Source organism: Abramis brama, assembly GCF_963993115.1.
Source record: "Abramis brama genome assembly, chromosome: 3".
Taxonomy (NCBI): domain Eukaryota; kingdom Metazoa; phylum Chordata; class Actinopteri; order Cypriniformes; family Leuciscidae; genus Abramis; species Abramis brama.
This window is the reverse complement of record NC_139965.1, coordinates 10,043,068-10,056,754: the sequence shown is the minus strand read 5'-3', so window position 1 is coordinate 10,056,754 and position 13,687 is coordinate 10,043,068. Positions and strand designations below refer to the sequence as shown.

Sequence of the window (13,687 nt, the reverse complement as noted above, 5' to 3'; positions counted from 1 at the left end):
CTCAGCTACAACAAGGTTTCGTTTTCTGTATTATTACAAAAAAATGTATGTCTAAACCGCATCAATAACACAGTCAAGTATAATTCAACAACAAATCCTTTACATTTTACCATTAGGCTATTCAGAATAGCTCAAAGTTACAGGTATGTATATACATTTATATATTAAATTATATTTATGGCTATATTAAGTCAAACAAATTTATTTGAAGTGAAACTTAAACTACAACTCTCAGCACAAATACAAATGTTTCCATATTTGCGATGTAAATTTTGGTTGCATTATTTATTACGTAAACATGGCTTAGTGCTGAAGGCCTGAGGCCTGTTGCACAAAAGTAGAATTAAGACATCCGGGATAAATGACTCAGCTGAGCTCAATGAAGCCAAAACATGTGCGTCCAGGCTTAATTGGTTGCACAAAGACCAAGCCAGGATGAGCAGACACGGATTCATTAAGCCAGGTGAAACCAATCCTGGATAGGTGCGCGCTCACGGCTCACTCAAATAGACCCCGCCACAGATCACAGATTAACTGATTTACCATGGCAACTAGAGCCGCGTACTTTTCCCCGTCGGAAGCACAAATCCTCATGGAGGCATACGAGGAGGTAAAAGATATAATTAAGAAGAAAGGCAACACCGCCACAGTGATAAAGCAAAGAGAAAAAGCGTGGCAAAGTATTGCAGACCGCCTGAATGCGTAAGTAGTGCACAATTGACCCTTCGCTAAGCCACGCCCAAAAACCGCCACAGGCCAATCGTGGCTTAGCAACCGTAACTAGGCGCGGGAGGTCTGGCAAGCTTTCGAGCGAGGGAAACATGCCGAAGCGTTGTGCGTATGAATTGTGCAAATCTGATACCCGGTATCCTAAAAGTTTGGACGGGGTGGTGGATTTTGTTCCCTTCCCGAAACCTAAAACCCAAGGGGAGAAATGCCAGGCGTCATCTCATTTATATAGCGTTTTTAACAATGTAGATTGTTCCAAAGCAGCTTTACATTGATAATAGGAAATTAAAAGTAAAGTGTTTTGGCTTTATAGCAGCTCTAGAATAAAGTTATTGTCCAGCTCGTGGATCAAGCAGTGTGATTAAAGGCAAGACGGAGGCTCACTGACATAACTTAATGTTACTTAAAAATATATTTGAGCATTTTGTTAATCGACGGCCAAACCGTTACCCCAATCCGATCGCGAATCTCCCGTTAGTTCTAGTAAAAGTAAAAGGTAGTTAGTAAAAGGAGGGAACATCACGGGGCTTGCCGGAGATCTCCAAGGAAAAGGTTGGTATGCAAACTTAATCAGTTCATAACAGTAAGTTAGTCCGACGTGTGAGCAGTAACGTTAGCCTGGCGCGCTAAAAATATAAGCGGGAGAATGTTATCATTGCAAAGTGGTCAGGCTAATGTCTTGCGTTTATTCCACAATACATATGGATAAGCTGTTTGTTTTATAAATATTAGAATATTTTCAAATTTCACTTACCCTGCTGGGCATGCACATAGCTGTTCCTCAAATTTGTGTGTTTCCCATTTGAATGGTCAGCATATGAGGCGGTTGCTGCTTGCGCTGGGACCTAACGTTATGCTTTAACTTCAATTTTGATGAAATTATTCTCTAATCGTTTGCATATTATGTCGTGGATATAGCCCTCGAATGCATACTGCAGTATTGCACTCTCATATTTTCACCTGTTTGCCAAAAATGACTTATTATCTCCTTAGGAATGTCTGAAACCAGTGCATACATACTGTAAAAGACGTGCCAGGCGCAAAAGCTTGACAGGCGTAGCAACAGTAACTAAGGAGGGCGGGGCTTAGCGAAGGGTCAATTACCCACTCACCGCTCCGCTGAAACATCACAATTACAATTCAAATATTTAATTCACATCTCCAAAAACGCAGTTGTACTGTAATTATGAAACGGTTAAATTTTTAATTGAAATGCACTGCAGATATGAGTGAAATTGTGTAAAGTAACTCCGTCACACTGTATAAAGCTATGATAAATTATTATTAAAGCCTTACATTATTATTTAACGTTACTACGCTCAGTACGGTTTAATCTTAGCCGTTGTACTCTGCTTCTTATGTTGTCCACCGTTTTTTTTGTGTTTCTCCTGCTTTTATTAATGTAAAGCTGCTTTGACAGAATGAAACAATTGTGAAAAGTGCTATATAAGTAAAATTTAATTGAATAAATAGATGAGCTATAATAATAATCACTTTAATTTATATAGCGCCTTTCAAAGGACCCAAGGTCGGTTGCTCACTGCACTGCAAAAATGTATTTCTTACTTAGTATTTTTGTCTTGTTTTCAGTAAAAAAAAAATATCTAAAAAAAATCTTAAATATTTTCTTGAGCAAAATTACCTAGGAAAATAAGCAAAAAAAATCTGCCAGTGAAACAAGAGAACTTTTCTAAAATTAAGTGTTTATGGAAAAAGTAAACTTATTTCAAGAGAATTTTTCTTATTATATTGACAGATTTTTTATTTTTTTGCTTGTTTTAAGCACACATTTACTTAAAGTTTATATTTTTTTGTCTAAACTATACTTATTTTGCTAGGTCATTTAGCAAATCAAGAAAATACATCTTTATTTAAGATTTTTTTTTTTTTTGTTGATATTTTTACTGAAAACAAGACAAAAATACCAAGTCATTTTTTGCAGTGTGACTCCATTAAATGTTCTTGTGATAAAGTGTGTGTGTGTGTGTGTGTGTGTGTGTGCGTGTGATGTAGATTAAACATGAACGGGCCAAAACGGACATGGCAGCAGGTCAAAATCAAATACAAGAACATTCTGCAGAATGGTATGGTCCCTGACTAATATTTAACAAAGCACAAGCATATATTGTACCCAGAAGGTGCCTGCTCACACATTGTCTGTACTGTTTTAGCAGTGAAAAAGAATACCCACAGACAAGGCACAGGTGGTGGGTCACCAAAGGCTGACCTTACCCCAGCAGAGGACATGGCCTTGGAGCTAAATAAAGGCAGGCCCGTCTTAGAGGGGATCCCTGGGGGGAAAGAGACGAGCATAGGTTCCTCCCAAGATGCCACCCGCTTCATTCAAGGTATGTCCTTCCATCTCTACATGGGATACAACCACATTCATATTGAATCAATTTGGACTGTCTGACTTTGGTTTACCTATTGCCTTGCAGTGTCTGGCAGCACTGTGTTCCTGTTAGAGCCACAAGCACCAGACGATGCTGATCCAGTGAGTACTCCATCAAAGGCATACTGTAGGCCTGGCATGTCTTGTCTACTAGCTTCAATATGAATCCGATTAAATGTGATAGGGTGAAAGCCCCAGTGCAGCAGCAACAGCACATGATGGAGACGATGATGAGGAGGAGACCATCTCTCTGGATTCCAGAAGGCATGAGGTATCATGTTAAGACTGTGAAAGTACTATTTACTCTACAATGGTGAGGAGTCCTCATCAAAATCAAAAAATCTAATTTCTTTTACAGGACCCAGATGCTATACAGTGGGAAAACCAGCCTGGAAACATAGTGCGTATTAATAAAAGGACACCACATCCTGCCAAATTCCAGCTGCGCTAATTGTATTGTGTTCACAGAGCTCACAAGCTATCAGAAAGTTGTATGGCAACCACCTCCGGCGCCAAATAGAACTGGCAGACATAGACATTCAGTACAAGAAGAAAAAGATGGAAAATCTTGCACTGGAGTCCGAAATAAAAAAGAGGACAATTAGGAAACTGGACCTTGAAATAAAAAAACTTGAGAGGGAGGTGAGATATGCCTTCAATGTACACTGTATGCTAACTGTAACACAAATGTATTAATCATTATTTTTCTTTCCTCCCCCAGCTCCAAGAAGATGACACAGCTCAAAATAAAAATTAGGTATATTCTCGTAAAGTCAAGTGAGCCATGACATATGAGCTCTTATTGTGAGCACACAGGACGGTGGCATCTTTCTAAGGTTTTTTTTATTTTCCCAGCAATCAGTACAACCAAGTCATCGTTATAAGGCACCGGCCTCTTTTGCCCACCCCCCCAGCACCAGGTGTGGCCACTAGCCTATATGAAGGCCCAAAATTGTGTGTTCCTTTCTGCTCTGACAATGGCATGCCCATTCTTGCGAGATGTGGTGGATGAAGAAGCACTTGTGCTGAGGAGAGCCTTTAGGCGAGAAAGGGTCTTCAGGGACTCGTTGGACCCACTGGCCTTCCCTGATGACCATCTATATGAAAGATACAGGTTTTCTGCAGATGGCATCAGGTATCTATGCAGACTACTGGGTCCCAGGATTAAGCACCGCACTGCACGGAGCCATGCACTGAGTGTGGAGCAAATGGTTTGTGTGGCCTTGCGCTTTTTTGCTAGTGGAGCCTTCCTGTACTCAGTGGGGGATGCAGAACAGCTGAACAAGGCCACAATTTGCCGCACAATAAGGAGTGTGTGTCTGGCTATCAAAGCATTAGCAGATGTCTTCATCTCCTTCCCTGGCCACAGAAGACTCTGTGACATCAAAGAGGAGTTCTATAGGATTGCAGGTAAGAGGATCTACAAATTACAGGACAACTGTTAACACATAGTAGGATACTCATTACTTTGTGTGACAGGTTTCCCCAATGTCATTGGTGCAGTGGACTGCACACACATAAGGATAAATCCCCCTCAGGTGCCCATGAGGCCGATTTTGTGAATAGGAAATCCTTTCACAGCATTAATGTTCAGGTGAACATAACTTTTTGATATTGTCCATTGACGAACACTCTGCATTGCCAGTGATGTGCATTGATTGGTGTAATATTCCTCATCTTATGATTTCAGATGGTCTGCAATGCTGACTGTGTGATCAGCAATGTTGTGGCAAAATGGCCTGGCTCAGTCCATGACTCCAGAATCTTTCGGGCCTCTGAAATCTATCAGTGCCTATCACAAGGTAAGCCACACAACCCCTATTTATAACCATCATGGCTGTGTCAAGAATATCACTGTGTTTATGAGGTAGTAATGATGAGATTTTGTGTTGACAGGTGAATTCTCTGGTGTGTTGCTGGGAGACAGGGGGTATGGCTGCCAGCCTTTTCTCCTGACACCTTTCACAGACCCCCAGGAAGCACAGCAGGCCTACAACCATGCCCATGCCAGGACCAGGGCCAGAGTTGAAATGACCTTTGGCCTCCTGAAGGCACGCTTTCACTGCCTTCACAAATTAAGGGTCAGCCCTGTTAGGGCATGTGATATTACTGTGGCTTGTGCTGTCCTCCACAATGTGGCCTGCCTGAGGAAGGAGAGGGCCCCCAGAGTGCCACCAGCCATGGACTGGGACAATCCGGCAATCTTCCCTGATGACGACAGTGGTCGGCTGCTGAGGGACCAATATGTGTTGAATTATTTTAGTTAGTATGTGTGCTTTCAATTTTGGTTAAATATGTCCTGCGGTGGCAGAGGAATTTGGGTTTTTTTGGGTTCGTTTTTTTACGAATTTGGCCTCTTATGATGTTTGTGCGGTATACTGTGTGTAATACAAGGCTGCAGGGAGGCTACTGCATCCATTCATTTGTCTGTTCAGTTGATGTGTATGGATTTGTCCTGCATTTATTTTAGTGTGCAGACATGCAGGGTGTGTTATATACAGACCTTTGAATGTGTATGTATCATTTTGTATAATATGCTTTGATTCTGTGCTTTCCATCTTGTAGAGTCACTGTGACTTCAGTTTCGAAAGGAGCTGATGGTTTACCTGCTTTGTTCTGTCCTTATTCAATAAAGGAACATAATGTTACACATTGTGTTTTTATATTCATATGGAATGTGTTTTTGTGTATTTGTTTATATGACAGAGTACTAGGGCCACACTGAGGAAAAAGGATAGTCATAAATTTATGAGGCTGGTTCTTTCTGCAGAAAAGCTACATATTCTTTTTACAGTTTTGATACTTATGACAATGTGATAATATTCTGGCACATCAGCATGTCTTTGTTTATGAAACCATACTGAAGTACAATTTCACGAAATGCCCCACATCTGTCATTTTAACAACTGTCCTCCTTTAAAACAACTGGTAACAATATTATGACTTGTCTTTTTTTTCCCTCAGTGGCCCTAATATTCTATCATTTTATATATAGCCTTATAGTCTATGGGAAACTGTAAATGATCTAATGATAGCAACATCATCTAAAAATCATTATTTATCCAAAATGATTGAAATTAATGATCACAAACGTTTAAATAATGACAGTGGGTCTAGTTATATGTGATAACAATGTATAGTGAGCAGTGAAATAACTATTGGTTTCCATTTGTGGTGACTGCTGACTGACATTAGGGATGAGATTAAATAGATCCTGGAATTTAGCCTGGTCTGGAGCAGGCTAGCTCCACAGAATAAATCTCCATGGTAATTTATACCATAACATATCCTCCTGCCCCCTATCCAGCTTTAGTGCAACCGGATTACGGATCAATTGAGCCAGGATCACCAAGATATCCTGGCTTAATCCCTTATCCTAGTTTTGTGCAACAGGCCCCTGTTCCAGTATTCACGTAAAATATCATCCCTCACACGAGCATAAATGTGTTTAGCAGCTCGGCTGTCTGATCAGGGAACCCAAAGACTCTTTTAAGAGCCACTATATTCTCTCTTAAAGGGTTAGTTCAGCCACAAATGAAGTTACTGTCATTAATTATTCACCCTCATGTCGTTACAAACCCGTAAGACCTTCGTTCATCTTCGGAGCACAAATGAAGATCTTTCTGATGAAATGAATGAGGCATTTATATAACGCTTTTTATACAACTGTACACCCAAAGCGCTTTACATTCCAGTCAGGGGAATCTCCTCAACCACCACCAGTGATGATACAGCCACAGTACAATGACACCAGTGCGCTCACCACACACACACACACACACACACACACCCACCCACCCACACCCACCCACACCCACCCACACCAGCTACAGCTGGAGAGGAGAGAGAGAGTGATAAAGCCGATTCAGTGGATGAGGATTATTAGGAGGCCATGATTGATAAGGGCCGATGGAAGGACTTTGGCTCCAGGACACCGGGGTTAAACCCCTACTCTTTATGAGAAGTGTTTAAATTGTAATTGACCCTTCGCTAAGCCACGCCCAAAAACCGCCACAGGCCAATCGTGGCTTAGCAACCGTAACTAGGCGCGGGAGGTCTGGCAAGCTTTCGAGCGAGGGAAACATGCCGAAGCGTTGTGCGTATGGATTGTGCAAATCTGATACCCGGTATCCTAAAAGTTTGGACGGGGTGGTGGATTTTGTTCCCTTCCCGAAACCTAAAACCCAAGGGGAGAAATGTCAGGCGTCATCTCATTTATATAGCGTTTTTAACAATGTAGATTGTTCCAAAGCAGCTTTACATTGATAATAGGAAATTAAAAGTAAAGTGTTTTGGCTTTATAGCAGCTCTAGAATAAAGTTATTGTCCAGCTCGTGGATCAAGCAGTGTGATTAAAGGCAAGATGGAGGCTCACTGACATAACTTAACGTTACTTAAAAATATATTTTGTTAATCGACGGCCAAACCGTTACCCCAATCCGATCGCGAATCTCCCGTTAGTTCTAGTAAAAGTAAAAGGTAGTTAGTAAAAGGAGGGAACATCACGGGGCTTGCCGGAGATCTCCAAGGAAAAGGTTGGTATGCAAACTTAATCAGTTCATAACAGTAAGTTAGTCCGACGTGTGAGCAGTAACGTTAGCCTGGCGCGCTAAAAATATAAGCGGGAGAATGTTATCATTGCAAAGTGGTCAGGCTAATGTCTTGCGTTTATTCCACAATACATATGGATAAGCTGTTTGTTTTATAAATATTAGAATATTTTCAAATTTCACTTACCCTGCTGGGCATGCACATAGCTGTTCCTCAAATTTGTGTGTTTCCCATTTGAATGGTCAGCGTATGAGGCGGCTGCTGCTTGCGCTGGGACCTAACGTTATGCTTTAACTTCAATTTTGATGAAATTATTCTCTAATCGTTTGCATATTATGTCGTGGATATAGCCCTCGAATGCATACTGCAGTATTGCACTCTCATATTTTCACCTGTTTGCCAAAAATGACTAATTATCTCCTTAGGAATGTCTGAAACCAGTGCATACTGTAATAGACGTGCCAGGCACAAAAGCTTGACAGGCGTAGCAACAGTAACTAAGGAGGGCGGGGCTTAGCGAAGGGTCAATTGACCACAGAATCAGGACTTCAGTTTAACGTCTCATTCGAAGGACGGTGCTCTTTGACATATAGTGTCCCCATCACTACACTGGGGCGTTAGGGACCCATATAGACCCCAGGATGAGCAGTGCCCCCTACTGGCCTCACTAACACTTCTCCAGCAGAAGCCGATGTAACCCGCCTAAAATGGGGTTAACCAGTTAATTGTATTTGTATCATAATTGTATCATTATTTGTCCATACTTCACGTTTATGAGTAATGGGGGTTTTATTTTGAAAAATACATTTTATTTTGTGGGAAACCGGAAGTAGCGCGCTAAAATACTTCCGTTAGCTTCACATCGCTAAAATCAGATGGAGCACTGCTTCGGTTTCTCCCACGAGTTGAAAAAACTGAGAAGAAAAGGTATGAAAACCTGTCTGTTTTTGCTGACAGTTAAATATGATTTAGTTCGTTATGTAAACACCTGTATACCTTGTTTTAGAAGTTGGAGAGCCATCCATCGCTTTTATCTGTCCTGGCTTCTGGGTCAATATATAATTGAGGGAGTTTTCATGTACATGAGATTTATCTCGCAAACATGCTTATTAAAATAAAATTTTAAAAGTCTTCAGTGTTCTTCATGATCTTGTCTTTACAAATTCCATAGTTAATTATTATGGAAATAATCATTTATTTATAAAAATTTACTAGATATCCCTAAAATGTCAACTAAATAACCGTCCGAAATGAATTACAACCACAATCTCATTACCTAAAAAAACATTTTAAAAACTTATTCAAAAACAGTTTTAATTATATTATTTACATTAAGTTGAGGTAATTGTGAACAATGTGTCTTTTTGGGCAATATGTCACATTTTCAATAGAAATTGACAAATTGAATATGTGTCCGAGAAGTCGCTGTCATCTAAGTTACCCATAGCAAATACACCCCTCAAGGAAGAGTGTGTTTTCCAAATCACATGACCTGCTCCACATGATGTCATTTCCTCCTGAAGAGAAAACTAGCAAGACCCAAAGGTATGTTCTCCCTCCACATTTTCAGTTATTTCACCTAAAGTAGTGCTTGGGGCAAATGTGTACTTATCATATGTCAACAATGTTACTACAATGAATTCATAAATAACTTTGAATTTCAATTTTACTCAGTTGTACATACAATATTTAGAAGAACCTCTCCGTAAAATGCCATGTGGTGTCTGGTGCTAAGCAACCATTTTGATTTTATCCCTAAAAACAGCAAAAATGTCAACTAGGTTACCAGTCACCTATGTTACTCTGCAAAGGTAACATAGTTGACATTCATGACATGTTCTTATAGTTTTCAGGAGTTCATTTAATATTCTTATTGTACAGTAACTATAATATACTTTGCAATAAATATCCATCCATCCATCCATTCATCCATCTTCTTCCGCTTATCCGGGGCCGGGTCGCGGGGGCAGCAGTCTAAGCAGGGATGCCCAGACTTCCCTCTCCCTAGACACTTCCTCCAGCTCTTCCGGGGGGACACCGAGGCGTTCCCATGCCAGCCGGGAGACATAGTCCCTCCATTGTCAACAATGTTGTTGACATATGATAAGTACACATTTGCCCCAAGCACTACTTTAGGTGAAATAACTGAAAATGTGGAGGGAGAACATACCTTTGGGTCTTGCTAGTTTTCTCTTCAGGAGGAAATGACATCATGTGGAGCAGGTCATGTGATTTGGAAAACACACTCTTCCTTGAGGGGTGTATTTGCTATGGGTAACTTAGTTCTAGGTCTTCCCCGGGGTCTCCTCCCGGTGGGACATGCCCGGAACACCTTCCCGGGAAGGCGTCCAGGAGGCATCCGGAAAAGATGCCCGAGCCACCTCAGCTGGCCCCTCTCGATGTGGAGGAGCAGCGGCTCTACTCTGAGCTCCTCCCGAGTGACCGAGCTTCTCACCCTATCTCTAAGGGATCGCCCAGCCACCCTGCGGAGAAAGCTCATTTCGGCCGCCTGTATCCGGGATCTTGTCCTTTCGGTCATGACCCAAAGCTCATGACCATAGGTGAGAGTAGGAACGTAGATTGACCGGTAAATCGAAAGCTTCGCCTTGCGGCTCAGCTCCTTCTTCACCACGACAGACCGGTACAGTGACCGCATTACTGCAGAAGCTGCACCGATCCGTCTGTCAATCTCCCGTTCCATCCTTCCCTCACTCGTGAACAAGACCCCAAGATACTTGAACTCCTCCACTTGAGGCAGGAACTCTCCACCAACCTGAAGTGGGCAAGCCACCCTTTTCCGACTGAGGACCATGGCCTCGGATTTGGAGGTGCTGATTCTCATCCCAGCCGCTTCACACTCGGCTGCAAACCGCCCCAGTGCACGCTGAAGGTCCTGGTCTGATGGGGCCAGCACGACAACATCATCCACAAAGAGCAGAGATGAAATCGTGTGGTCCCCAAACCCGACCCCCTCTGGCCCCTGGCTGCGCCTAGAAATTCTGTCCATAAAAATTATGAACAGAACCGGCGACAAAGGGCAGCCCTGCCGGAGTCCAACATGCACTGGGAACAAGTCTGACTTACTGCCGGCAATGCGAACCAAGCTCCTGCTCCGCTCATACAGGGACCGGATAGCCCTAAGCAAAGGACCCCGAACCCCATACTCCCTCCACAAGATGCCGCAAGGGACACAGTCGAATGCCTTCTCCAAATCCACAAAGCACATGTGGATTGGTTGGGCAAACTCCCATGAACCCTCCAGCACCCTGTAGAGGGTATAGAGCTGGTCCAGTGTTCCACGACCGGGACGAAAACCACACTGTTCCTCCTGAATCCGAGGTTCTACTATCGGCCGGATTCTCCTCTTCAGTACCCTGGCATAGACTTTCCCGGGGAGGCTGAGAAGTGTGATCCCCCTATAGTTGGAGCACACCCTCCGGTCCCCCTTCTTAAAAAGAGGGACCACCACCCCGGTCTGCCAGTCCAAAGGTACTGTCCCCGACCGCCACGCGATGCTGCAGAGGCGTGTCAGCCAAGACAGCCCCACAACATCCAGAGACTTGAGGTACTCAGGGCAGATCTCATCCACCCCCGGTGCCTTGCCACCGAGGAGTTTCTTGACTACCTCGGTGACTTCAGCTTGGGTGATGGACGAGTCCGCCTCCGAGCCCTCAGCCTCTGCTTCCTCAATGGAAGACATGACGGCGGGATTGAGGAGGTCCTCGCAGTATTCCTTCCACCGTCCGATGACATCCCCAGTCGAGGTCAACAGCAGCCCACCTCCACTGTAAATAGCATTGGTAGGGCACTGCTTCCCCCTCCTGAGGCGCCGGACGGTTTGCCAGAATCTCTTCGAGGCCGACCGATAGTCCTTCTCCATGGCCTCACCGAACTCCTCCCAGGCCCGAGTTTTTGCCTCCACAACCACCCGGGCTGCAGTCCGCTTGGCGCGTCAGTACCCGTCAGCTGCCTCAGGAGTCCCACAAGCCAGCCAGGCCCGATAGGACTCCTTCTTCAGCTTGACGGCATCCCTTACTTCCGGTGTCCACCACCGGGTTCAGGGATTGCCGCCTCGACAGGCACCGGAGACCTTACGGCCACAGCTCCGAGTGGCCGCGTTGACAGTGGAGGTGGAGAACATGGTCCATTCGGACTCAATATCTCCAGACTCCCTCGGGATCTGGTCGAAGCTCTGTCGGAGGTGGGAGTTGAAGATCTCTCTGACAGGGGATTCGGCCAAACGTTCCCAACAGACCCTCACAGTACGTTTGGGTCTGCCGAGTCTGTCCAGCTTCCTCCCCCTCAATCGGATCCAACTCACCACCAGGTGGTGATCAGTTGACAGCTCCGCCCCTCTCTTCACCCGAGTGTCCAAGACATACGGCCGGAGGTCAGATGAAACAACCACAAAGTCGATCATCGACCTCCGGCCTAAGGTGTCCTGGTGCCATGTGCACTGATGGACACCCTTATGCTTGAACATGGTGTTCGTTATGGACAAGCTGTAACTAGCACAGAAGTCCAATAACAGAACACCACTTGGGTTCAGATCAGGGGGCCGTTCCTCCCAATCACGCCCCTCCAGGTGTCACTGTCGCTGCCCACGTGGGCGTTGAAGTCCCCCAGTAGAACGACGGAGTCCCCAGTCGGAGCACTTTCCAGCACCCCTCCCAGAGACTCCAAGAAGGCCGGGTACTCTGCACTGCCGTTTGGCCCGTAGGCACAAACGACAGTGAGAGACCTATCCCTGACCCGAAGGCGCAGGGAAGCGACCCTCTCGTTCACCGGGGTGAACTCCAACACATGGCGGCTGAGCTGGGGGGCTATAAGCAAACCCACACCAGCCCGCCGCCTCTCACCATGGGCAACTCCAGAGTGGTGAAGAGTCCATATTCTCTCGAGGAGTGTGGTTCCAGAGCTCAAGCCGTGCGTGGAGGTGATCCCAACTATCTCTAGTCGAAATCTCTGAACCTCACGCACAATCTCAGGCTCCTTCCCCGCCAGAGAGGTAACATTCCATGTCCCTAGAGCTAGATTCCGCGTCCAGGGATCGGGTTGTCTAGGCCCCCGCCTTTGACTGCCGCCCGATCCACTTAGCACCGGCCCCTTGCGGTCCCTCCTGCAGGTGGTGGGTCCACGGGAGGGTGGCCCCACGTCGCTCCTTCGGGCTGAGCCCGGCCGGACCCCATGGGGGGAGGCCCGACCACCAATAAATATTATAAAAGTAAACTTATTTTCAGGCAAATGCCACAATTATCTGCTGCAGAAAAGCAGCGCCGTTTCCGTGCACGGCGAGATGCTGATCCTGCAAAAAGGGAGGCATACTTGGCAAAAGGCCGGCAGAAATGGAGAGAAAAGAGGGAGCAAGGTGCATACTATAAGCCCATATCTGAACAGAGTGAGAGGGAAAAACGACATGCGCACACACACACGCTAACAAACACGTGGCACAAGCACACGGTCAAGCACACACACATATAGACACCAGACGTGTATAGTCCAGGTGCCAGAAAGTAAAAATCCTGCCATGTTTTTGGATCTGTCTCTACATCTAGAACAGGTGTTTTCACTAACGAGCTCATCTACCTGGTAGAGGAGCTGGTTTAGTGATGGTTGGAACAGCTGCTGGACAGGATTTCTACTTTCTGGCACCTGGACTATACACCTCTGATATACACACACGCACAGATAAAGACCTACTATCATCCTACTTTGTCATGTCCAGTCAACTATGTTACTTTTGTCAACTATGATACTGGGCTGTCAATTAAGTTACCATTATGTTTTTTAAAAAATATATGTATTTCAATGGTTCCCTAATCTCCAAGTAAATATTTAGAAACTGAGTAGCTGTCAAATATATACCTCAGGATAATTTCATCAAGAAAATTATCATGAATCAAGCAGTTTGGAAACAAAATATACAGACCGGTTACTTCAGTACTTGAAATTTGGGGTTTCAATTGAACAAAATGTGTATTTTCTTAATTAATTGGGTATTTTAATTGAAAAGGT

The 13,687-nt window shown here is 44.5% G+C and overlaps 2 protein-coding genes across 3 annotated transcripts in view; one reads left to right on the top strand and one right to left on the bottom strand.

Annotated features, from left to right (window-relative positions):
* Positions 1–13,687, bottom strand: part of LOC311080148 (Fc receptor-like protein 2) — a 118,951-nt gene that overhangs the window by 64,117 nt on the left and 41,147 nt on the right. The gene's annotated exons all lie outside the window — the stretch shown is intronic.
* On the top strand, positions 3,529–5,769 carry LOC311080171 (putative nuclease HARBI1). Of its 2 annotated transcripts, none has more exons than XR_014605526.1 (3): positions 3,529–4,531; positions 4,601–4,923; positions 5,018–5,769. XR_014605526.1 is itself a non-coding variant. In XM_084109965.1 (3 exons), exons 1-3 carry the CDS (start codon positions 4,463–4,465, stop codon positions 5,386–5,388), a joined length of 552 nt encoding a protein of 183 aa, XP_083966091.1. In that variant the 5' UTR covers positions 4,211–4,462; the 3' UTR covers positions 5,389–5,769. The 2 variants fall into 2 exon arrangements, 1 of the variants encoding a protein (XP_083966091.1); XM_084109965.1 differs by having other exon boundaries at positions 4,211–4,531; positions 4,812–4,923.

Coding starts and splice junctions, on each gene's coding strand:
- LOC311080171 (XM_084109965.1), top strand. CDS start 4,463: ATGTCTTCATCTCCTTCCCTGGCCACAGAAGACTCTGTGACATCAAAG. Junction 4,532..4,811: donor GGAGTTCTATAGGATTGCAG/GTAAGAGGATCT, acceptor TTATGATTTCAG/ATGGTCTGCAATGCTGACTG. Junction 4,924..5,017: donor CTATCAGTGCCTATCACAAG/GTAAGCCACACA, acceptor TTGTGTTGACAG/GTGAATTCTCTGGTGTGTTG.